General features: G+C 48.9%; 2 protein-coding genes and 1 pseudogene across 2 annotated transcripts; all 3 read right to left on the bottom strand.

Moving 5' to 3' along the window:
- Positions 1–15,294, bottom strand: part of LOC124522199 (keratin-associated protein 9-4-like) — a 59,333-nt pseudogene extending 44,039 nt beyond the window's left edge.
- A 3,725-nt stretch (positions 15,295–19,019) lies between these two features.
- Positions 19,020–19,469, bottom strand: LOC124522132 (keratin-associated protein 9-1-like; the record flags this gene model as incomplete). Its single annotated transcript, XM_047093374.1, has 1 exon — positions 19,020–19,469. A coding segment is annotated over exon 1 (450 nt), but the record flags the coding sequence as incomplete, so codon positions are not given.
- Positions 19,470–23,177: 3,708 nt separating this feature from the next.
- Positions 23,178–23,627, bottom strand: LOC124522108 (keratin-associated protein 9-1-like; the record flags this gene model as incomplete). The annotated part of the gene is made up of 1 exon (XM_047093328.1): positions 23,178–23,627. A coding segment is annotated over exon 1 (450 nt), but the record flags the coding sequence as incomplete, so codon positions are not given.
- Positions 23,628–26,308: the final 2,681 nt, after the last annotated feature.

Genomic DNA, 26,308 nt, shown 5'->3' with positions numbered 1-26,308 from the left:
CTCCTCTTGCTGCCAGCCTACGTGCTGCAGGACCACCTGCTGCCAGCCTACGTGCTGGGGGTCCAGCTGCTGCCAGCCTTGCTGCCGCCCAACTTGCTGTCAGACCACTTGCCATAGGACCACCTGCTGGGGTCCTTGTTGTGTGTCTAACTGCTGCCAGCCTTCCTGCCACTGACTGCCTCCTCACAAACCACTCTCCTCTGCACAGAACCTTTGTTAACCAACTTTGCTCTGGAGAACAAATTCACTTCCTAGACTTTGCTGAGAACCAGCATACTATCACCTTAATTCCTGTTACTCATATGTCTGTTTGAGAACTTGTGAATCAGCTTGATAGAGTGCAGAGTACTTTCTCCAGTTCTCTTCCTCCTGTGTAGATGAATCATATGCCACTTTGGTGAATCCTTAATATGAAGCATTGGTCTCTGCTTTGACACTGAATCATGATCTTCATCTTCCCCCTCCATGTAACTCAAACAAATCTCATGAGTTTTTCTTAGGTTTCTGCAACTATCTTCATAATAATCATCTTATCATGTTTCATTTTAATGTATTTATGATTTATATAATCCACTTTATTCTTTCCATGATCACTTGGAATTTTCTTCATAGACACAGGAACTCTTTCCTATATTTCTTAATAAATCTGTGCCATTTTCATCCCAAGTTGTGTTTCATTTTACTGTGCAGCGTTCCTGACATAGGGACCTATATACATATTGCATATCTCATGCATTGTCTATTCTGGGCCCTATGACAGCATCCCTCAAGTAAGATTTTCCATTTTTCAGAAGAGAAAATTTCACTGTGTGATGGTATGTAGGTAAAAATGAACAGATTCAAGTTAAGGACTGGCTTTTCTGCTCCTATTCAAGAGCACATACATTTACCTATCAGGACAAGTTGAGGTGAAACTGGGACTGAATACCAGCAAGGTATGCATTTCAACTGATTCCTAACAATGGAAGGAATATTCCCTTATGTATGCAGATAATATTTGTGTTTACCAAGTTCTTCCCAAATCAGTGCCCCATACCTCAGTGTGCATCAATGAGCAGATGTTTCAGTCGACAAGCAGTGGCTGCCTTTAAGAGCTCTCATGCATTCAGGGAAATCTTCTGTCTCAGGCTTGACCCTTGGGTAATTCTTCTGCATCAAATAATTTTGAGCATCCATTGTGTCCTCATGAGAGAGAGACTCATTTATTGGATTTGTCCTTTGGTATCACGTAAATCAGATTCTTGTAAGGCTTCCTTCTCCTGAGTACCTTTTTAGAGCAAAAAAGAATTAAGTAATTCCCTGCAAAACACAGATCCTGTAGCATCCTTTAAACTTTAAACCAACTTGCTTCAATGTGGTATGGTTCATTTTCAGGAGGGATGTTATCCAATTAAGGGCTTGACATCAGTCTCTGCTGCTGAAAAACAGCACATTCAGCAGAGACAGTCATGGCAACAGAGAGCACATGCTGTTGGTTCCATGCAAAGCCTCTATTCATGCCAATGTGGCTACTCAGTTCATGGTTTCCTGTGTAAGTACTGGAGCATCTGAGGAGAGAAATGGGGCACATTATCCCAGACTCATCCAAAGCCTCTCAAGAGATGGATACTCTCTGGTGGGCAGTGATTTGGGGACATAGAGAGGGAACACTTTATGTCCACACACCCAACTCTGTCTAGTGATTCTCTAATCTTTCAACCTTGCTGCTTTCAGATCTCAGACCAAGCAATCAAGCTTTTTACCACTTGCCAACAGGCCATGAACACCATTCCCTCAGTCCATTTTCCTTCAAACAAAATGCATAGCCATGTGTGCTGCTCACAGTTCTTTTCACTGGGAGTATATCCACTCTCCACTGCCTTTTCAGGCCAGAAATTGTTGATCTGTTGTAGTAAAAATTCTGTATGTGGCATAATAGCTGCTACCAAGTCTATCAGTTGATAAAATTCAAGGTATTCCATGATCATATGTCATATTACTTTAGGTTTCCACAGGAATCAAATGTGCTTGTAAACAAATCATGTACCCTTTAGTCATGTATCACTGAAGTCAGCACCAAACTCTGGATGTGATATTGTTTCTTGATAGTGCCTTGATCTGGAGGTTTAATTTATAAATTTGAGGTATAGTTTATGCTAAGTCATGGACACAAGGATAAATAAAGGAGGCAGAACCAAGGTTATTGAGGGAAAGAAAGATACATTCTATGTTATTAAGGATTTTGAATAAGATTTATTTCTGCTGTATTCCTTGAAAACATAAGAATTGTGATCTCTTATAGAGATATCTGCCTAAAGACTGGCTGACATAATAAAGGAAAGGAAAAAGGGGCGTCTGGGTGGCTCAGTTGATTAAGCATCCAACTTCCGCTCAGGTCATGATCTTATGGCTTGTGGGTTCAAGCCCTGCATTGGGCTCTGTGCTGACAGCTCAGAGCCTGGAACTGCTTCAGATTCTGTGTCTTCCTCTCTCTGCCCCTCCACCGCTCAACTCTGTTTCTCTCTCTCTCTCAAAAACAAATAAACATTAAAAAATATTTAAAAAATAAAGGAGGGGAAAAAAGAGAAAGAAATGATTCCAGACTAATCCATGGGTGGACATACTATTTAAGGTGGAAGTGGGAAAAATAAAGATACATAAAGGACAGATGACACAAAATACAGGAGAAACTTTCATAAAGGGGCATAAACATAGTCTATATTTTCCCCAAAACACATAGCTAGTGAGTAGCAGAACCGGAATTTGAATACTCTTCTATATGATTCTAATTCTCATAATCAAGATCTATCATCTTCTCTTCCATGATAAAGAACTTACAGTTGAAGATAAAATTGGAGATGAATAGTTGCACAATTGTCGAGGGATCTTAGTACAGCAAATGGATAATGCAAACTAGAAGCATCTTACAAGTGACATGACAAAAGCAGGTTCCTTAATGGGGTGGGGGTGGAAGCTAGAAGCTCTACAGAATTTTTTCCTGTTTCCGTCCAGAAGTTTTGTAGTTTGGGGCTTTAAATTTAGGTCTACAATCCATTTGAATAGGCTTTTGTATATGATACAAACTACAGGTTGAAATTCTTTTTTTTTGCCCGTGGATGTTTAATTGTTCCAGCACCATTTGTTTAAAAGATCACACTTGCTCTGCATATTAACTTGGCACCTTTCTTCAAAAATCAATGCATAAGTGTGTGTCTCTTTCTGGACTCTCAATTGGGTTCCACTGATTTATATCTTTATGATTTCATCTGTACCCCACAGAAAAACTTTGTTTTTGAAGCCAAGATGGTTTTGATGTTCATGCAATTTCCTACAAGTTACATTATTCAACACTGATTTCCTCAGCTCTAATATGGGGGGCAATAATACCCATTTTTCAGGGTTGTGTGAGAATGAAAGATAGTGCAGATAAAGCATCTATCTCAGTAGCCAGTGTGTGGTAGGCCCTCAGGAAATGTTACTAATTCTTCCCATCCATTCTCCACATTGTAAAGTTTAGTAATCTGGCAAAATATTCAATATACCCTCTAGGAAGATCACACTCTCTGTCACATCTAGTGTGTTAACTAATCCAAAGAATTTTTATATCTCTTAAGAAGATGGTTATAATTAAAATTGCTTATTTTCTGTACAGAGCCATATTAACCCTTGTACTGCTGGGTGCCTTAGCTATTGTCTTTATTATTCAGCTTTTAATACAAAAATCCAGGTTTCTTCCACTTGGGAACTAACTTAATGTCCATCTTGGGTTTGAATAGTGCATTCTTTCTTCTCCTTTTTTTCATTTCTCTTTTTTCTTCTTTTTCCTGAAAATTCTGATTTTGATTTCCTTTAGCTTATGTGTCTTTATCTCATAGAACACAATAAATTGTTCTCTTTCCATTTACAGCTCAAATATTATGATGGGATAAAAGGGTTATATGCATATTTCAGGGTACTTCAGTTCTCAGGCCTCTACAAACTTATCTGTTAACAATGTCCAGGTGAGGAGACCAAATTGCCTCAAAGTTTGGGAGACCAGGAATTGTGGCCTGAGCTTCTGTTCTTTCCAAGTGTAATTCTTCATCCCAATTTCTGTTAGGATGAATGAAATGATACCAGTATGCCAATCCATAACATCAAAGAAGAGGGTCCTTTAGTCAAGAATAAGGCCAGGAACACTTTTGGGGCCAATGATACTCAGGTTACTTTTGGTGACAGATTGCACTAGTGGCAGATTAGAACCCAGACATGTAAAGCCTCCCTTCATTAACTAAAACTCTTAAAGGCAGTCTTTACTGGTAATAAAGGTGGGAAGAATATTTAGGAAGGTCTTTGTAGACTGAAGTAGTTTTATTTCCATTGTTAGAGAAATAATTCAAAATGTATGTCTTCTCCATGCCCCATCACTAGTGTTATTTCTACTTATGGAAAGGTAAATAAAAATATCTTTGACCTGAAATAAAAGGACTTGCTTATGTCAATTAATAGCTGTATGGCAAATAATTTCCTGATCCTTGAACTGAGAATGATAATGGAATTATAATCTTGGCTCTGCCTAATTTGTAGGACTATAGTGATAACTGAATGAGATATTAAATATAGAATGACCCCCCCCCAAAAAAAAGAATGAAACCCAAAGGAAAGCTTCAAAAAGGAATTCATAAAGGAAATGCACACAAACGCCCAAACACACAAACATTGGATGCAGGATAATACAGATTTTATTAGGAAAGAATGGAAAGAAGAAAATTCAGTCATTGTGAAGAGTTTAGTAACCTGGGAGAAGCTACTAAATATAATGCATATATCTAAAAAGATGATCAATAATGATCACTGTGGAGAGCTAAATATACACATGTAAGAGGTTGTTTAGGGGCACCTGGCTGGCTCAGTCGGTTAAGCTCCAACTCTTGATTTTGACTCACATCATGATCTCATGGTTTGCGAGTTTGAGCCCACATTGGGCTCTGCCCTGAGAGCATGGAATCTGCTTGGGTTTCTCTCCCTCTCTCTCTGCTCCTCCCCACTCACATTTTCTCTCTCTCTGTCTCTCTTTCCCTCCCCCCACCAAAAACAAACTTAAAAAAAATTTGTTTAATGGTTTCTGGTCTCACATTTATGTTTTTCATCCATTTTGAATTTATTTTTGTGTATGGTGTAAGAAAGTGGTCCAGTTTCATTCTTCTGCATGTCCTCATCCAGTTTTCCCAACACTTTTTGTTGAAGAGACTGTCTTTTTTCCATTGGATATTCTTTTCTGCTTTGTCAAAGATTAGTTGACCATATAGTTGTGGGTCCATTTCTGGGTTTTCTATTCTGTTGCATTATGTGTCTGTTTTCGTACCAGTGCCATACTATCTTGATGACTACAACTTTGTAATATAGCTTGAAATCTGGAATAGTGATGCTTCTAGTTTTGTTTTTCTTTTTCAGGATTGCTTTGGCTATTTAGGGTCTTCTGTGGTTCCATACAAATTTTTGGATTGTTTGTTCTGGCTCCTTGAAAAATGCTGGTGGTATTTTGATAGGGATTGCATTAAATGTGTAGATTGCTTTTGGTAGTATAGACATTTTAACAGTGTTTGTCTTTCCAATATGTGAGCAATGAATGCTTTTCCATTTCTTTGTGTCCTCAATTTCTTTCATAAGTGTTCTATAGTTTTCAGAATACAGATTTTTTACCTCTTTGGTTAGGTTTATTCCTAGATATCTTATTGTTTTTGGTGCAATTGCAAATAGAATCGATTCCTTGATTTCTTTTTCTGCTGCTTATTTATTGGTGTATAGAAATACAACAGATTTTTGCATGTTGATTTTATATCCTGTGACTTTGCTGAATTCACATATTAGTTCTAGCAATTTTTTGGTGGAGTTTTTTGGGTTTTCTACATAGAGTATCATGTCATCTGTGACAGTGGAAGTTTGATGTCCTCCTTGCTGATTTGGATGCTTTTTATTGCTTTTTGTGTCTGATTTCTAAGGCTAAGACTTCCAGCACTACATTAAATAGTAATGGTGAGAATGGACATCCTTGTCTTGTTTCTGACCATAGGGGAAAGGCTCTCAGTTTTTCCTCACTTAGGATGGCATTAGCTGTGGGTAGTTTATATACGGCCTTTATGACATTGAGGTATGTGTCATCTAACCCTACTTTGTTGAGGGTTTTTATAAAGAATGGATGTATTTTGTCAAATGCTTTTTATGCATCTATCGATGATAGATGATTCTTATGATTCTTATCCTTTCTTTTACTAATGTGGTGTGTCACATTGATTTGTGAATACTGAACCAGTCCTGCAAACAAGGAACAAATCCCACTTGATCATGGTGAATAATTCTTTTAATGTACTATTGAACTAGATTCTCTAGTATCTTGTTGAGAATTTTTGCATCCATGTTCATCAGGGATACTGGCCTATGATATAGGAAACCATCAAAATCCTAGAGGAGAACACAGGCAGCAACCTCTGTGACCTCAGTCAGAGCAATTTCTTACTAGACACGTTACCAAAGGCAAGAGAAACAAAATCAAACACGAACTATTGGGACTTCATCAAGATAAAAACCTTCTGCACAGTGAAGGAAGCAACCAACAAAACTAAAAGGCAGACTACAGAATGGAGACGATATTTGCAAATGATATATCTGATAAAGGGTTAGTATCCAAAATCCATAAAGAACTTAGCAAACTCAACACCAAAAAGCAAATAATCCAGATAAGAAATGGGCAGAAAACATGAAGAGACACTTTTCTAAAAAAGACATCCGGGGTGCTAGGGTGGCTCAGTCAGTCAGTCAGTTAAGCTACTGACTTCAGCTCAGGTCATGATCTCGTGGTTTATGAGTTTGAGGCCCACGTTGGGCTCTGTGCTGATAGCTCAGAGCCTGGAGCCTGCTTCGGATTCTGTGTCTCCCTCTCTCTCTGCCCGTCTCCTGCTTGTGCTCCGTCTCTCTGTCTCTCTGTCTCTGTCTCTGTCTCTCAAAAAAAAAAAAAAAAGACATCCAGATGGCTAACAGACACATGAAAAGATGCTCAACATTACTCACCATCAGGGAAATACAAATCAAAACCACAATGAGATATTACCTCACACCTGTCAGAATGGCTAGACTTAACAACACAAGAAACAACAGGTGTTTGTGGGAATGCAAACTGATGCTGCCATTCTGGAAAATAGTATGGAGGTTCCTTAAAAAACTGAACATAGAACTACCCTATGACCCAGCAAGTGCACTATTAGGTATTTACCCAAAGGACACAAAAATACAAATTTGAAGGGGTACATGCACCCTAATGTTTATAGCAGCATTATCAGCAATAGCCAAACTATGGAGAGAACCCAAAAGTCCATCGATTGATGAATGGATAAAGAAGATGTGGTATATATATACAATAGAATATTTCTGAGCCACCAAAAAGAATGAAATCTTGCCATTTGCAATGATGTGGATGGATCTAGAATGTACTCTGCTAAGTGAAATATTCAGAGGAAGACAAATACCATATAATTTCACTCATATGTGGAATTTAAGAAATAAAACACATGAATATTGAGGAGGGTAAAAAAGAGAAGAGAGAGAGAAATAAACCACAAGAGACTCTTAATGATAGAGAACAAACTATGGTCTGACAGAGGGAGGCGGGAGGGAGATAGGCTTGATGGGTAACAGGTATTAAGGAGGGCACTTGCTGTGATGGGCACTGGATGTTGTATGTAAGTGGTGAATCACTGAATTCTATTCTTGAAACCAATATTTCACTATATGTTAACTAAATAAAATGTAAACAAAAAATAAAATAAAAAGACAATTTAAATGCCATAGAATTGAAAAGTGATGGTCACGTTTCCAAGGCTGAAACTATGAATCAACAGATGTTGACCAGCATCTGGAGTTGACCAGATGGAGTAGATCAGCAATTCTTACAGTGATCAAGAGAAAATAAGAATAAGATCAAATTTAAGTAGACTTCATTCCCTTAATAGAATCACAAGCATTGCAGTAAAAGATGATGAAAGTGAAGAATAAGCATGTGTTCCCAGTAAAGTTTAGGGAGAAAGTTCCTACAGGAACAGCAACTTTGGTAAACTGGTCTAGAAATATATCTTCGGTCAGTGGTGGGTCTACAACAAGTCGATCAGCAGCAGGAAGGCTAGAAAGAGCTGGACACACACACAGTGCAGCAGCAGGTAGTCCTGCAGCAGGGACTGTGGTAGCAGGTTGGGTGGCAGTAGGCTGACAACAGCTGAATGCACAAACTTGAGCTAGGCGCCCAGGCAGGCAGGAGCACGTGGGGTGGTAGTAGGTTCCCTTGCAGTACACAGGGATAGAGCAATCTGGCTGGGAGCAAGCTGTACAGAAGCATCTGGGGCAGCAGCTGGACCCACAGCCACTGGATCCACAGCAGGTGGTCCTGCAGAAGGTAGGCTGGGAGCAAGAGAAGGAACATGAGTGGGTCATGGTGTCAAGGGTAGAGGGTGGGCAGGTCCTGTTCAGAGGTGAGTTTCTCAGATTCCAGTGCCCCTTCCTGTTCTAAGGCTTTTGTGCCATAGACCCCTGAAGTTTGGATCGTGGGAACGGCTTTTCTTGTTTTTGTTATTGTTTACATTGATTTCGAAGATCACTGGGAAAGGTGTGGAAAAAATGAGGAAGCTGTTCCCTAAATGTTATGATTTTCAGAAAATAAGTGTTAAATGTGTTTCCTATTTGAGAATGACTCATAGAAAAATTTTCAGATATACGATTACGGGTTGGCTTAATTGGAAAAATGTCCAACTCTTGATCCCAGCTAAGGTCTTAATCTCAGGAAGATGAGCTCAAGACCTACATTGGGCTCCATGTTGGGCACAATGCCTATGATAAAAAAAAAAAAAAGAAGAAGAGAGAAGGAAAGAAAATAAATACCCAGATAAAATCAAGGTGGTCACATCAGGAGCAACACTCTTGCTACAATAATTTCATCATGTGATATTGTTCCTACTGGCCTGGGGTGTGGTTGGTAGGAGAGGTCAGTAGATATCCGCAGGTTGCTCCATGGGTTGAACACAGATTGGGATGTTCCTGAAGTGAGGGACATCATGTTGATATTTTCACAGTAATGAATTACAATCATGCCTGAGACTAAGTCTGTTTCCTCACAAAAGCCTGATTGAACCCTTTCACAGTCATCTGACTCTTGTACCACCCTAGTACATCTTGGTACCCCCATTTCAATCAAAGACACATGAGTGGAGGATGTCTGACAACATCTTTTTCAAATGTGAAAGGAGAACCAAAGAAGAAGATAGAAGCCACAGAGCACACTGAGACTAAGAAAACATCAATAAATATACTTCCTGGATAACCAGTGGTCCAGATTTATGAAGAACTGACAAATTGCCTTACAGGAAGGAAGAAAAATAGGTTTGGCAGAAAATCACATGAAGCCATTTTACTATACCATTAGGTCCTGTGGACGAGGAGGCCAAACAAGAATGTGATATGCACGACCCAAACACAAGCGTGTTCAGCTGCCTCTGTTGCTCACGAGGACACCACAGGCTCACCTGTATGTGAGGCAGAAGAGTGCTGAGGCACTGGATGCCACCCAAGGCAACAGGAGCATCCTGTGTTCCCCAGGGCTCTAAAGGGCAGGTCCCGCTGTCCTCACCTATGGCTGCTGTGGCTGAGTTGTAGGACACTGATGTCTACAACGTAGTGCCAGTGATGGCCCGCCCGTACAGGAGAATAACACTTGTGCGGTCAAAGAAGGCCTCGGATGGACATGTTGCTGGTGCTGAGACTAAGGGTGTGTGCTACCACGTCTGGAGATCTGAACGTAAGTGCGCTTCAGCAAGCGCCCCAACCACAGGCTTGGATCCTAGTGTGTCCATGTCAGCTGTGGGACATTCCACCGTGAAATCTCCTCAGCTGAAAATGCGCATAATGACTTGTGGAGGACTGTGTATGGCTCCACACGGACACTGCATGTGATGTAAAATGTGCGTACAAAACCTCGCATTGGAAACAGGGTACAAAAACACATAGACAATACGGGAGTCCAAATGATTGGGATTTATTAAGAGAGACAGGTGAGACTCCCCGCGTCTAGGGAGACATTGAAAGGGAACATGACAGGCAGCAAGAGGCGTACAAGCTTCACGAGTACACCGAGAAAGGAAACATACCCGTGTGGGCTTTCAGCAGTTTCCACGAGTTATAGGTCATTCCTGAGGAGTTGTTTCGCTGACGTATTTAGAGGGACAGGATAAAGTTCTTGACTATGGAGACCAAACAGAGATCCTCACTCTGGATCAGGATGGGTGAAGCTGGCACATGACCCAGAGGAAGGAAAGAAGAAGCGAATCAGGGAGAAGCGGCCCACAACTTCACCAGGCCGACTCACAAGATGGTAGACAGGCAGGCGACTACCCGAGATGTTGGGGATTGCGGGCTGGCTTTCCGCAACGCTTGGCGGTGACCAGTTCCCAAGTGGCAAGTCAGACGGTGGTTCCTGGCGAGGCAATCAGCAGCAGGAAGGCTGGCCGCAGGATCCAGAGCCCTGGGCTAGGCACCCAGGCAGGCAGCAGCAGGTGGGGTGGTAGCAGGTTCTCGTGCAGTACACGGGGGTTCAGCAACCTGGCTGGCAGCAGCGGGACCCACATCAGTTTTGTCCACAGCCGCTGGACCCACAGCCGCTGGACCCACAACAGCTGGGCTGGCAGCAGGTGGTCCGGCAGCAGGTGGTATGACAGCAAGTTGGGCAGCAGCAAGGCTGGCAGCAGCTCGACCCACAGCCGCTAGACCCACCGCAGTTGTGTCCACAGCCGCTGGACCCACAGCCGCTGGGCTGGCAGCAGGTGGTCCGGCAGCAGGTGGTGTGACAGCAAGCTGGGCAGCAGCAAGGCTGGCAGCAGCTGGAACCACAGCCGCTAGACCCACCGCAGTTGTGTCCACAGCCGCTACACCCACAGCAGCTGGGCTGGCAGCAGGTGGTCCGGCAGCAGGTGGTGTGACAGCAAGTTGGGCGGCAGCAAGGCTGGCAGCAGCTGGACCCATAGCCGCTGGACCCACAGCCGCTGGGCTGGCAGCAGGTGGTCCGGCAGCAGGTGGTCCTGCAGCACGTAGGCTGGCAGCAAGAGGACCAGCACGAGTGGGTCATGGTGTCAGGGGTGGAGGGTGGGCAGGTCCTGTCCGGAGGTGAGGTTGTCCGATTCTGGTGCCTCCTCCGGTTCTGGGGCTTTTATGCGCTGGACCCCCGAAGGTTAGGCCAATGGGCAGGACGTTCCTTGTTGGTGTTTACATCGTTTTCCGTAGTCACTGGGGGAATCATAAACGAGGAAGCTGTTTCCTAAATGTTAGCAATCGTTACAAAATAAGTGTCTAATGGTTTCCTATTTGAGAATAACTCACAGAAACATTTTCCAACGAGAGGAAGGTGGGCACATCAGCCGCATCGTTCTTGTTTCAGTGATCATGGCATCCATCGTGTGATCACGTTCTGCTGGGGTGGCTAGGCTCACCGCAGTGTTCCCTCCCCAGTCTTTGCCCTTAGACTGTAAGTGGATTGCGAGTATCTCTGAGGTGAGGGGCATGATGCTGATGTGTTCACTGGGACAAACGTGGTAGATCCCTGAGCCCAGTTCCGTTTCCCCACAGAAGCCGGATTCAAGACTCCCACAGGCGTATCTGTCTCCTGTAGCACCCAACCCCACCTGCGTATCTCAGTTCAATCAAAGACCCTTGCGTAGCCGATGCCTGGGGTTTTCTCGGCCACATGGCAAGGCAGAAGCAAAGCAGGTGGGGAGAAGCAGCAGCAGTAGTCTGGGACGAAGCAAGCATCAGTCAATATACGTCCTTGTTGAACAGGACCCCTGATTTTCCTCGGGTCGAACGCTTTCACCGGAGGGGGGGCTTTCAGGGGCATAAAGGCGGGGGCAGTATGGGCAAAACCAGGTGAGTTGGGGACTCTAGTCCTAACCTTGTTAGCTAGCCTCGTCAGTGTCCTCACGTAGCTCATTACATCTTTATTTATGGTTGCTCTTTCTTTTTTCTGTCAGGCTGTCTTTCTTTTTCTGCCTTTCTCCCTTCCTCCCTGCATGCCTGTCCATCCCTTCCTCGCACCGTGCCTTCTTTCCTTCCTTCCTTCCTTCCTTCCCTTCATTCTTTAGTTTCTCTCTTTCTTCTCTTCCCGTTCTCCCTCTCTTCCTCCCTCTACCCCCTTCCTTCTATGCTTCCTTTCTTCCTCCCTCCCTTCTCCTTTTCTCCCTACTCCTCTCCTCATCCCCCCATTCGTATTCCACCATCTTCTTCTCTTTCTTCCAATGATTTTCTCCATCCGCCCGGCTAATTAAGAACATAGAGGAATGAATGGTGACAACCATAGTCTGCCAAGACGTCTGAAGCCACCAAACCTATCTCTTGGGTACTGGTGTGTTTGGGACAACTTCTGCCTACCAGCTCTGCACCTCAATGCCTAAGTGCCCTTTGCACGCGCAGCAGAATGTCAGGCTGCCTGAGCATGCCACACGGAGAAAACACACTCAACCCTTGCTTCTGGAGAGTGGGTTTATAAAGACTCCAGCTCCCTCATGGCTGAAATAAGAGAATCTCACCCTGTTTGTGTGCGTGTGTGTGTGTGTGTGTTTGTGCGCGCGCGCGTGTGTGCGCGCTTGCGCGCGCGCGCGCGTGTGCGTGTTTGGAGTTGTACCGTTTCTGAGATACCTTTCAGGTTAAAGCTTTGGTTGCAAACTGTGATGCTGGCCTCAAAGTGTTTCTTCCCTGTGACACTTCCCCACACTCGGACCAGTGTCACATGACCTCCCCAAAGAGTCCACATTCCTGGGCTCTTTACTTAAGAGGAGCTTCTGGAAAACCAAACTCTGACATTCCTTGACCCCACTCAGTCTCAATTTCCTCACCTCTACAATGGGAACCTTAATACCTACTTTGCAAATCCCTCCAAGAATTAAAGGGAATGCTCATGAAGGATTTAGTCAACATCCAGCCAATATTCGGAAACATGGGTCGTGTCAGGTTTTCATCTCATTTTGCCAACATGGCGCTCTTGGGAACCAGCAGCGGTAGGCACGTTTGGCCTTGGCAGTCTCTCCAGAGCATCCTGGGTACCTAGTCTCCAATGCTGGCATGTGTCCTGCATAGGGGCCTTCGAAGCTCATCAGAGGTCCCTCCGCTGCTCCCAGGAAGTGACCCGGGGCCCTGTCTCCTATTCGTCTCGGAGCCTGAATCGGCCTCACAGCCCTGAGTGCTGACGCGGCACCAGTGGCTCTGGACCAGGAGCACCAGCCTTCGTCCTTGACTCCTAGGAATGCACACGTTGTTGTCTCTTTTTTCTTCCTCACATTCTCCTCACCCCCACGGAGCAGGCATCGTTTCTCCGCCCCCCTCGGTTGCTCACACTTCCTCCACAATATACCAGAGCTTCTTCTGTTCCTTAGATGGTTCAGAGCTCATGGATTCCTCAAAGTCCTACATGCCCATTGCACGATCTCTCTGGCCCTGACACCATGCTTCATCAACTCTCTGGGCAACATTTTGATCACCGTGACAAACTGCCTCACGGGAGGGGAGATACATAGGTTTGGCAGAAAATCACACGATGCCATTTTACTATACCATTAGGTCCCGGGGACGAGGAGGCCAAACAAGAATGTGATATGCACGACCCAAACACAAGTGTGTTCAGCTGCCTCTGTTGCTCACGAGGACCCCGCAGGCTCACCTGTATGTGAGGCAGAAGAGTGCTGAGGCGCTGGATGCCACCCAAGGCAACAGGAGCATCCTGTGTTCCCCAGGGCTCTAAAGGGCAGGTCCCGCTGTCCTCACCTATGGCTGCTGTGGCTGAGTTGTAGGACACTGATGTCTACAACGTAGTGCCAGTGATGGCCCGCCCGTACAGGAGAATAACACTTGTGCGGTCAAAGAAGGCCTCGGATGGACATGTTGCTGGTGCTGAGACTAAGGGTGTGTGCTACCACGTCTGGAGATCTGAACGTAAGTGCGCTTCAGCAAGCGCCCCAACCACAGGCTTGGATCCGAGTGTGTCCATGTCAGCTGTGGGACATTCCACCGTGAAATCTCCTCAGCTGAAAATGCGCATAATGACTTGTGGAGGACTGTGTATGGCTCCACACGGACACTGCATGTGATGTAAAATGTGCGTACAAAACCTCGCATTGGAAACAGGGTACAAAAACACATAGACAATACGGGAGTCCAAATGATTGGGATTTATTAAGAGAGACAGGTGAGACTCCCCGCGTCTAGGGAGACATTGAAAGGGAACATGACAGGCAGCAAGAGGCGTACAAGCTTCACGAGTACACCGAGAAAGGAAACATACCCGTGTGGGCTTTCAGCAGTTTCCACGAGTTATAGGTCATTCCTGAGGAGTTGTTTCGCTGACGTATTTAGAGGGACAGGATAAAGTTCTTGACTATGGAGACCAAACAGAGATCCTCACTCTGGATCAGGATGGGTGAAGCTGGCACATGACCCAGAGGAAGGAAAGAAGAAGCGAATCAGGGAGAAGCGGCCCACAACTTCACCAGGCCGACTCACAAGATGGTAGACAGGCAGGCGACTACCCGAGATGTTGGGGATTGCGGGCTGGCTTTCCGCAACGCTTGGCGGTGACCAGTTCCCAAGTGGCAAGTCAGACGGTGGTTCCTGGCGAGGCAATCAGCAGCAGGAAGGCTGGCCGCAGGATCCAGAGCCCTGGGCTAGGCACCCAGGCAGGCAGCAGCAGGTGGGGTGGTAGCAGGTTCTCGTGCAGTACACGGGGGTTCAGCAACCTGGCTGGCAGCAGCGGGACCCACATCAGTTTTGTCCACAGCCGCTGGACCCACAGCCGCTGGACCCACAACAGCTGGGCTGGCAGCAGGTGGTCCGGCAGCAGGTGGTATGACAGCAAGTTGGGCAGCAGCAAGGCTGGCAGCAGCTCGACCCACAGCCGCTAGACCCACCGCAGTTGTGTCCACAGCCGCTGGACCCACAGCCGCTGGGCTGGCAGCAGGTGGTCCGGCAGCAGGTGGTGTGACAGCAAGCTGGGCAGCAGCAAGGCTGGCAGCAGCTGGAACCACAGCCGCTAGACCCACCGCAGTTGTGTCCACAGCCGCTACACCCACAGCAGCTGGGCTGGCAGCAGGTGGTCCGGCAGCAGGTGGTGTGACAGCAAGTTGGGCGGCAGCAAGGCTGGCAGCAGCTGGACCCATAGCCGCTGGACCCACAGCCGCTGGGCTGGCAGCAGGTGGTCCGGCAGCAGGTGGTCCTGCAGCACGTAGGCTGGCAGCAAGAGGACCAGCACGAGTGGGTCATGGTGTCAGGGGTGGAGGGTGGGCAGGTCCTGTCCGGAGGTGAGGTTGTCCGATTCTGGTGCCTCCTCCGGTTCTGGGGCTTTTATGCGCTGGACCCCCGAAGGTTAGGCCAATGGGCAGGACGTTCCTTGTTGGTGTTTACATCGTTTTCCGTAGTCACTGGGGGAATCATAAACGAGGAAGCTGTTTCCTAAATGTTAGCAATCGTTACAAAATAAGTGTCTAATGGTTTCCTATTTGAGAATAACTCACAGAAACATTTTCCAACGAGAGGAAGGTGGGCACATCAGCCGCATCGTTCTTGTTTCAGTGATCATGGCATCCATCGTGTGATCACGTTCTGCTGGGGTGGCTAGGCTCACCGCAGTGTTCCCTCCCCAGTCTTTGCCCTTAGACTGTAAGTGGATTGCGAGTATCTCTGAGGTGAGGGGCATGATGCTGATGTGTTCACTGGGACAAACGTGGTAGATCCCTGAGCCCAGTTCCGTTTCCCCACAGAAGCCGGATTCAAGACTCCCACAGGCGTATCTGTCTCCTGTAGCACCCAACCCCACCTGCGTATCTCAGTTCAATCAAAGACCCTTGCGTAGCCGATGCCTGGGGTTTTCTCGGCCACATGGCAAGGCAGAAGCAAAGCAGGTGGGGAGAAGCAGCAGCAGTAGTCTGGGACGAAGCAAGCATCAGTCAATATACGTCCTTGTTGAACAGGACCCCTGATTTTCCTCGGGTCGAACGCTTTCACCGGAGGGGGGGCTTTCAGGGGCATAAAGGCGGGGGCAGTATGGGCAAAACCAGGTGAGTTGGGGACTCTAGTCCTAACCTTGTTAGCTAGCCTCGTCAGTGTCCTCACGTAGCTCATTACATCTTTATTTATGGTTGCTCTTTCTTTTTTCTGTCAGGCTGTCTTTCTTTTTCTGCCTTTCTCCCTTCCTCCCTGCATGCCTGTCCATCCCTTCCTCGCACCGTGCCTTCTTTCCTTCCTTCCTTCCTTCCTTCCCTTCATTCTTTAGTTTCTCTCTTTCTTCTCTTCCCGTTCTCCCTCTCTTCCTCCCTCTACCCCCTTCCTTCTATGCTTCCTTTCTTCCTCCCTCCCTTCTCCTTTTCTCCCTACTCCTCTCCTCATCCCCCCATTCGTATTCCACCATCTTCTTCTCTTTCTTCCAATGATTTTCTCCATCCGCCCGGCTAATTAAGAACATAGAGGAATGAATGGTGACAACCATAGTCTGCCAAGACGTCTGAAGCCACCAAACCTATCTCTTGGGTACTGGTGTGTTTGGGACAACTTCTGCCTACCAGCTCTGCACCTCAATGCCTAAGTGCCCTTTGCACGCGCAGCAGAATGTCAGGCTGCCTGAGCATGCCACACGGAGAAAACACACTCAACCCTTGCTTCTGGAGAGTGGGTTTATAAAGACTCCAGCTCCCTCATGGCTGAAATAAGAGAATCTCACCCTGTTTGTGTGCGTGTGTGTGTGTGTGTGTTTGTGCGCGCGCGCGTGTGTGCGCGCTTGCGCGCGCGCGCGCGTGTGCGTGTTTGGAGTTGTACCGTTTCTGAGATACCTTTCAGGTTAAAGCTTTGGTTGCAAACTGTGATGCTGGCCTCAAAGTGTTTCTTCCCTGTGACACTTCCCCACACTCGGACCAGTGTCACATGACCTCCCCAAAGAGTCCACATTCCTGGGCTCTTTACTTAAGAGGAGCTTCTGGAAAACCAAACTCTGACATTCCTTGACCCCACTCAGTCTCAATTTCCTCACCTCTACAATGGGAACCTTAATACCTACTTTGCAAATCCCTCCAAGAATTAAAGGGAATGCTCATGAAGGATTTAGTCAACATCCAGCCAATATTCGGAAACATGGGTCGTGTCAGGTTTTCATCTCATTTTGCCAACATGGCGCTCTTGGGAACCAGCAGCGGTAGGCACGTTTGGCCTTGGCAGTCTCTCCAGAGCATCCTGGGTACCTAGTCTCCAATGCTGGCATGTGTCCTGCATAGGGGCCTTCGAAGCTCACCAGAGGTCCCTCCGCTGCTCCCAGGAAGTGACCCGGGGCCCTGTCTCCTATTCGTCTCGGAGCCTGAATCGGCCTCACAGCCCTGAGTGCTGACGCGGCACCAGTGGCTCTGGACCAGGAGCACCAGCCTTCGTCCTTGACTCCTAGGAATGCACACGTTGTTGTCTCTTTTTTCTTCCTCACATTCTCCTCACCCCCACGGAGCAGGCATCGTTTCTCCACCCCCCTCGGTTGCTCACACTTCCTCCACAATATACCAGAGCTTCTTCTGTTCCTTAGATGGTTCAGAGCTCATGGATTCCTCAAAGTCCTACATGCCCATTGCACGATCTCTCTGGCCCTGACACCATGCTTCATCAACTCTCTGGGCAACATTTTGATCACCGTGACAAACTGCCTCACGGGAGGGGAGATACATAGGTTTGGCAGAAAATCACACGATGCCATTTTACTATACCATTAGGTCCTGGGGACGAGGAGGCCAAACAAGAATGTGATATGCACGACCCAAACACAAGCGTGTTCAGCTGCCTCTGTTGCTCACGAGGACCCCGCAGGCTCACCTGTATGTGAGGCAGAAGAGTGCTGAGGCGCTGGATGCCACCCAAGGCAACAGGAGCATCCTGTGTTCCCCAGGGCTCTAAAGGGCAGGTCCCGCTGTCCTCACCTATGGCTGCTGTGGCTGAGTTGTAGGACACTGATGTCTACAACGTAGTGCCAGTGATGGCCCGCCCGTACAGGAGAATAACACTTGTGCGGTCAAAGAAGGCCTCGGATGGACATGTTGCTGGTGCTGAGACTAAGGGTGTGTGCTACCACGTCTGGAGATCTGAACGTAAGTGCGCTTCAGCAAGCGCCCCAACCACAGGCTTGGATCCGAGTGTGTCCATGTCAGCTGTGGGACATTCCACCGTGAAATCTCCTCAGCTGAAAATGCGCATAATGACTTGTGGAGGACTGTGTATGGCTCCACACGGACACTGCATGTGATGTAAAATGTGCGTACAAAACCTCGCATTGGAAACAGGGTACAAAAACACATAGACAATACGGGAGTCCAAATGATTGGGATTTATTAAGAGAGACAGGTGAGACTCCCCGCGTCTAGGGAGACATTGAAAGGGAACATGACAGGCAGCAAGAGGCGTACAAGCTTCACGAGTACACCGAGAAAGGAAACATACCCGTGTGGGCTTTCAGCAGTTTCCACGAGTTATAGGTCATTCCTGAGGAGTTGTTTCGCTGACGTATTTAGAGGGACAGGATAAAGTTCTTGACTATGGAGACCAAACAGAGATCCTCACTCTGGATCAGGATGGGTGAAGCTGGCACATGACCCAGAGGAAGGAAAGAAGAAGCGAATCAGGGAGAAGCGGCCCACAACTTCACCAGGCCGACTCACAAGATGGTAGACAGGCAGGCGACTACCCGAGATGTTGGGGATTGCGGGCTGGCTTTCCGCAACGCTTGGCGGTGACCAGTTCCCAAGTGGCAAGTCAGACGGTGGTTCCTGGCGAGGCAATCAGCAGCAGGAAGGCTGGCCGCAGGATCCAGAGCCCTGGGCTAGGCACCCAGGCAGGCAGCAGCAGGTGGGGTGGTAGCAGGTTCTCGTGCAGTACACGGGGGTTCAGCAACCTGGCTGGCAGCAGCGGGACCCACATCAGTTTTGTCCACAGCCGCTGGACCCACAGCCGCTGGACCCACAACAGCTGGGCTGGCAGCAGGTGGTCCGGCAGCAGGTGGTATGACAGCAAGTTGGGCAGCAGCAAGGCTGGCAGCAGCTCGACCCACAGCCGCTAGACCCACCGCAGTTGTGTCCACAGCCGCTGGACCCACAGCCGCTGGGCTGGCAGCAGGTGGTCCGGCAGCAGGTGGTGTGACAGCAAGCTGGGCAGCAGCAAGGCTGGCAGCAGCTGGAACCACAGCCGCTAGACCCACCGCAGTTGTGTCCACAGCCGCTACACCCACAGCAGCTGGGCTGGCAGCAGGTGGTCCGGCAGCAGGTGGTGTGACAGCAAGTTGGGCGGCAGCAAGGCTGGCAGCAGCTGGACCCATAGCCGCTGGACCCACAGCCGCTGGGCTGGCAGCAGGTGGTCCGGCAGCAGGTGGTCCTGCAGCACGTAGGCTGGCAGCAAGAGGACCAGCACGAGTGGGTCATGGTGTCAGGGGTGGAGGGTGGGCAGGTCCTGTCCGGAGGTGAGGTTGTCCGATTCTGGTGCCTCCTCCGGTTCTGGGGCTTTTATGCGCTGGACCCCCGAAGGTTAGGTCAATGGGCAGGACGTTCCTTGTTGGTGTTTACATCGTTTTCCGTAGTCACTGGGGGAATCATAAACGAGGAAGCTGTTTCCTAAATGTTAGCAATCGTTACAAAATAAGTGTCTAATGGTTTCCTATTTGAGAATAACTCACAGAAACATTTTCCAACGAGAGGAAGGTGGGCACATCAGCCGCATCGTTCTTGTTTCAGTGATCATGGCATCCATCGTGTGATCACGTTCTGCTGGGGTGGCTAGGCTCACCGCAGTGTTCCCTCCCCAGTCTTTGCCCTTAGACTGTAAGTGGATTGCGAGTATCTCTGAGGTGAGGGGCATGATGCTGATGTGTTCACTGGGACAAACGTGGTAGATCCCTGAGCCCAGTTCCGTTTCCCCACAGAAGCCGGATTCAAGACTCCCACAGGCGTATCTGTCTCCTGTAGCACCCAACCCCACCTGCGTATCTCAGTTCAATCAAAGACCCTTGCGTAGCCGATGCCTGGGGTTTTCTCGGCCACATGGCAAGGCAGAAGCAAAGCAGGTGGGGAGAAGCAGCAGCAGTAGTCTGGGACGAAGCAAGCATCAGTCAATATACGTCCTTGTTGAACAGGACCCCTGATTTTCCTCGGGTCGAACGCTTTCACCGGAGGGGGGGCTTTCAGGGGCATAAAGGCGGGGGCAGTATGGGCAAAACCAGGTGAGTTGGGGACTCTAGTCCTAACCTTGTTAGCTAGCCTCGTCAGTGTCCTCACGTAGCTCATTACATCTTTATTTATGGTTGCTCTTTCTTTTTTCTGTCAGGCTGTCTTTCTTTTTCTGCCTTTCTCCCTTCCTCCCTGCATGCCTGTCCATCCCTTCCTCGCACCGTGCCTTCTTTCCTTCCTTCCTTCCTTCCTTCCCTTCATTCTTTAGTTTCTCTCTTTCTTCTCTTCCCGTTCTCCCTCTCTTCCTCCCTCTACCCCCTTCCTTCTATGCTTCCTTTCTTCCTCCCTCCCTTCTCCTTTTCTCCCTACTCCTCTCCTCATCCCCCCATTCGTATTCCACCATCTTCTTCTCTTTCTTCCAATGATTTTCTCCATCCGCCCGGCTAATTAAGAACATAGTGGAATGAATGGTGACAACCATAGTCGGCCAAAGACGTCTGAAGCCACCAAACCTATCTCTTGGGTACTGGTGTGTTTGGGACAACTTCTGCCTACCAGCTCTGCACCTCAATGCCTAAGTGCCCGTTGCACGCGCAGCAGAATGTCAGGCTGCCTGAGCATGCCACACGGAGAAAACACACTCAACCCTTGCTTCTGGAGAGTGGGTTTATAAAGACTCCAGCTCCCTCATGGCTGAAATAAGAGAATCTCACCCTGTGTGTGCGCGCGCGTGTGTGCGTGTGTGTGCGCGCTCGTGCGCGCGCGCGCGTGTGCGTGTTTGGAGTTGTACCGTTTCTGAGATACCTTTCAGGTTAAAGCTTTGGTTGCAAACTGTGATGCTGGCCTCAAAGTGTTTCTTCCCTGTGACACTTCCCCACACTCGGACCAGTGTCACATGACCTCCCCAAAGAGTCCACATTCCTGGGCTCTTTACTTAAGAGGAGCTTCTGGAAAACCAAACTCTGACATTCCTTGACCCCACTCAGTCTCAATTTCCTCACCTCTACAATGGGAACCTTAATACCTACTTTGCAAATCCCTCCAGGAATTAAAGGGAATGCTCATGAAGGATTTAGTCAACATCCAGCCAATATTCGGAAACATGGGTCGTGTCAGGTTTTCATCTCATTTTGCCAACATGGCGCTCTTGGGAACCAGCAGCGGTAGGCACGTTTGGCCTTGGCAGTCTCTCCAGAGCATCCTGGGTACCTAGTCTCCAATGCTGGCATGTGTCCTGCATAGGGGCCTTCGAAGCTCATCAGAGGTCCCTCCGCTGCTCCCAGGAAGTGACCCGGGGCCCTGTCTCCTATTCGTCTCGGAGCCTGAATCGGCCTCACAGCCCTGAGTGCTGACGCGGCACCAGTGGCTCTGGACCAGGAGCACCAGCCTTCGTCCTTGACTCCTAGGAATGCACACGTTGTTGTCTCTTTTTTCTTCCTCACATTCTCCTCACCCCCACGGAGCAGGCATCGTTTCTCCGCCCCCCTCGGTTGCTCACACTTCCTCCACAATATACCAGAGCTTCTTCTGTTCCTTAGATGGTTCAGAGCTCATGGATTCCTCAAAGTCCTACATGCCCATTGCACGATCTCTCTGGCCCTGACACCATGCTTCATCAACTCTCTGGGCAACATTTTGATCACCGTGACAAACTGCCTCACGGGAGGGGAGATACATAGGTTTGGCAGAAAATCACACGATGCCATTTTACTATACCATTAGGTCCCGGGGACGAGGAGGCCAAACAAGAATGTGATATGCACGACCCAAACACAAGCGTGTTCAGCTGCCTCTGTTGCTCACGAGGACCCCGCAGGCTCACCTGTATGTGAGGCAGAAGAGTGCTGAGGCGCTGGATGCCACCCAAGGCAACAGGAGCATCCTGTGTTCCCCAGGGCTCTAAAGGGCAGGTCCCGCTGTCCTCACCTATGGCTGCTGTGGCTGAGTTGTAGGACACTGATGTCTACAACGTAGTGCCAGTGATGGCCCGCCCGTACAGGAGAATAACACTTGTGCGGTCAAAGAAGGCCTCGGATGGACATGTTGCTGGTGCTGAGACTAAGGGTGTGTGCTACCACGTCTGGAGATCTGAACGTAAGTGCGCTTCAGCAAGCGCCCCAACCACAGGCTTGGATCCGAGTGTGTCCATGTCAGCTGTGGGACATTCCACCGTGAAATCTCCTCAGCTGAAAATGCGCATAATGACTTGTGGAGGACTGTGTATGGCTCCACACGGACACTGCATGTGATGTAAAATGTGCGTACAAAACCTCGCATTGGAAACAGGGTACAAAAACACATAGACAATACGGGAGTCCAAATGATTGGGATTTATTAAGAGAGACAGGTGAGACTCCCCGCGTCTAGGGAGACATTGAAAGGGAACATGACAGGCAGCAAGAGGCGTACAAGCTTCACGAGTACACCGAGAAAGGAAACATACCCGTGTGGGCTTTCAGCAGTTTCCACGAGTTATAGGTCATTCCTGAGGAGTTGTTTCGCTGACGTATTTAGAGGGACAGGATAAAGTTCTTGACTATGGAGACCAAACAGAGATCCTCACTCTGGATCAGGATGGGTGAAGCTGGCACATGACCCAGAGGAAGGAAAGAAGAAGCGAATCAGGGAGAAGCGGCCCACAACTTCACCAGGCCGACTCACAAGATGGTAGACAGGCAGGCGACTACCCGAGATGTTGGGGATTGCGGGCTGGCTTTCCGCAACGCTTGGCGGTGACCAGTTCCCAAGTGGCAAGTCAGACGGTGGTTCCTGGCGAGGCAATCAGCAGCAGGAAGGCTGGCCGCAGGATCCAGAGCCCTGGGCTAGGCACCCAGGCAGGCAGCAGCAGGTGGGGTGGTAGCAGGTTCTCGTGCAGTACACGGGGGTTCAGCAACCTGGCTGGCAGCAGCGGGACCCACATCAGTTTTGTCCACAGCCGCTGGACCCACAGCCGCTGGACCCACAACAGCTGGGCTGGCAGCAGGTGGTCCGGCAGCAGGTGGTATGACAGCAAGTTGGGCAGCAGCAAGGCTGGCAGCAGCTCGACCCACAGCCGCTAGACCCACCGCAGTTGTGTCCACAGCCGCTGGACCCACAGCCGCTGGGCTGGCAGCAGGTGGTCCGGCAGCAGGTGGTGTGACAGCAAGCTGGGCAGCAGCAAGGCTGGCAGCAGCTGGAACCACAGCCGCTAGACCCACTGCAGTTGTGTCCACAGCCGCTACACCCACAGCAGCTGGGCTGGCAGCAGGTGGTCCGGCAGCAGGTGGTGTGACAGCAAGTTGGGCGGCAGCAAGGCTGGCAGCAGCTGGACCCATAGCCGCTGGACCCACAGCCGCTGGGCTGGCAGCAGGTGGTCCGGCAGCAGGTGGTCCTGCAGCACGTAGGCTGGCAGCAAGAGGACCAGCACGAGTGGGTCATGGTGTCAGGGGTGGAGGGTGGGCAGGTCCTGTCCGGAGGTGAGGTTGTCCGATTCTGGTGCCTCCTCCGGTTCTGGGGCTTTTATGCGCTGGACCCCCGAAGGTTAGGCCAATGGGCAGGACGTTCCTTGTTGGTGTTTACATCGTTTTCCGTAGTCACTGGGGGAATCATAAACGAGGAAGCTGTTTCCTAAATGTTAGCAATCGTTACAAAATAAGTGTCTAATGGTTTCCTATTTGAGAATAACTCACAGAAACATTTTCCAACGAGAGGAAGGTGGGCACATCAGCCGCATCGTTCTTGTTTCAGTGATCATGGCATCCATCGTGTGATCACGTTCTGCTGGGGTGGCTAGGCTCACCGCAGTGTTCCCTCCCCAGTCTTTGCCCTTAGACTGTAAGTGGATTGCGAGTATCTCTGAGGTGAGGGGCATGATGCTGATGTGTTCACTGGGACAAACGTGGTAGATCCCTGAGCCCAGTTCCGTTTCCCCACAGAAGCCGGATTCAAGACTCCCACAGGCGTATCTGTCTCCTGTAGCACCCAACCCCACCTGCGTATCTCAGTTCAATCAAAGACCCTTGCGTAGCCGATGCCTGGGGTTTTCTCGGCCACATGGCAAGGCAGAAGCAAAGCAGGTGGGGAGAAGCAGCAGCAGTAGTCTGGGACGAAGCAAGCATCAGTCAATATACGTCCTTGTTGAACAGGACCCCTGATTTTCCTCGGGTCGAACGCTTTCACCGGAGGGGGGGCTTTCAGGGGCATAAAGGCGGGGGCAGTATGGGCAAAACCAGGTGAGTTGGGGACTCTAGTCCTAACCTTGTTAGCTAGCCTCGTCAGTGTCCTCACGTAGCTCATTACATCTTTATTTATGGTTGCTCTTTCTTTTTTCTGTCAGGCTGTCTTTCTTTTTCTGCCTTTCTCCCTTCCTCCCTGCATGCCTGTCCATCCCTTCCTCGCACCGTGCCTTCTTTCCTTCCTTCCTTCCTTCCTTCCCTTCATTCTTTAGTTTCTCTCTTTCTTCTCTTCCCGTTCTCCCTCTCTTCCTCCCTCTACCCCCTTCCTTCTATGCTTCCTTTCTTCCTCCCTCCCTTCTCCTTTTCTCCCTACTCCTCTCCTCATCCCCCCATTCGTATTCCACCATCTTCTTCTCTTTCTTCCAATGATTTTCTCCATCCGCCCGGCTAATTAAGAACATAGTGGAATGAATGGTGACAACCATAGTCGGCCAAAGACGTCTGAAGCCACCAAACCTATCTCTTGGGTACTGGTGTGTTTGGGACAACTTCTGCCTACCAGCTCTGCACCTCAATGCCTAAGTGCCCGTTGCACGCGCAGCAGAATGTCAGGCTGCCTGAGCATGCCACACGGAGAAAACACACTCAACCCTTGCTTCTGGAGAGTGGGTTTATAAAGACTCCAGCTCCCTCATGGCTGAAATAAGAGAATCTCACCCTGTGTGTGCGCGCGCGTGTGTGCGTGTGTGTGCGCGCTCGTGCGCGCGCGCGCGTGTGCGTGTTTGGAGTTGTACCGTTTCTGAGATACCTTTCAGGTTAAAGCTTTGGTTGCAAACTGTGATGCTGGCCTCAAAGTGTTTCTTCCCTGTGACACTTCCCCACACTCGGACCAGTGTCACATGACCTCCCCAAAGAGTCCACATTCCTGGGCTCTTTACTTAAGAGGAGCTTCTGGAAAACCAAACTCTGACATTCCTTGACCCCACTCAGTCTCAATTTCCTCACCTCTACAATGGGAACCTTAATACCTACTTTGCAAATCCCTCCAGGAATTAAAGGGAATGCTCATGAAGGATTTAGTCAACATCCAGCCAATATTCGGAAACATGGGTCGTGTCAGGTTTTCATCTCATTTTGCCAACATGGCGCTCTTGGGAACCAGCAGCGGTAGGCACGTTTGGCCTTGGCAGTCTCTCCAGAGCATCCTGGGTACCTAGTCTCCAATGCTGGCATGTGTCCTGCATAGGGGCCTTCGAAGCTCATCAGAGGTCCCTCCGCTGCTCCCAGGAAGTGACCCGGGGCCCTGTCTCCTATTCGTCTCGGAGCCTGAATCGGCCTCACAGCCCTGAGTGCTGACGCGGCACCAGTGGCTCTGGACCAGGAGCACCAGCCTTCGTCCTTGACTCCTAGGAATGCACACGTTGTTGTCTCTTTTTTCTTCCTCACATTCTCCTCACCCCCACGGAGCAGGCATCGTTTCTCCGCCCCCCTCGGTTGCTCACACTTCCTCCACAATATACCAGAGCTTCTTCTGTTCCTTAGATGGTTCAGAGCTCATGGATTCCTCAAAGTCCTACATGCCCATTGCACGATCTCTCTGGCCCTGACACCATGCTTCATCAACTCTCTGGGCAACATTTTGATCACCGTGACAAACTGCCTCACGGGAGGGGAGATACATAGGTTTGGCAGAAAATCACACGATGCCATTTTACTATACCATTAGGTCCCGGGGACGAGGAGGCCAAACAAGAATGTGATATGCACGACCCAAACACAAGCGTGTTCAGCTGCCTCTGTTGCTCACGAGGACCCCGCAGGCTCACCTGTATGTGAGGCAGAAGAGTGCTGAGGCGCTGGATGCCACCCAAGGCAACAGGAGCATCCTGTGTTCCCCAGGGCTCTAAAGGGCAGGTCCCGCTGTCCTCACCTATGGCTGCTGTG

The sequence above is a fragment of the Lynx rufus genome, unplaced genomic scaffold (genome assembly GCF_022079265.1).
Source record: "Lynx rufus isolate CCGP_SWC_20201006 ecotype Redwood Valley unplaced genomic scaffold, mLynRuf1.p SCAF_34, whole genome shotgun sequence".
Lineage (NCBI taxonomy): Eukaryota > Metazoa > Chordata > Mammalia > Carnivora > Felidae > Lynx > Lynx rufus.
This window is presented reverse-complemented; position numbering and strand designations above follow the sequence as displayed.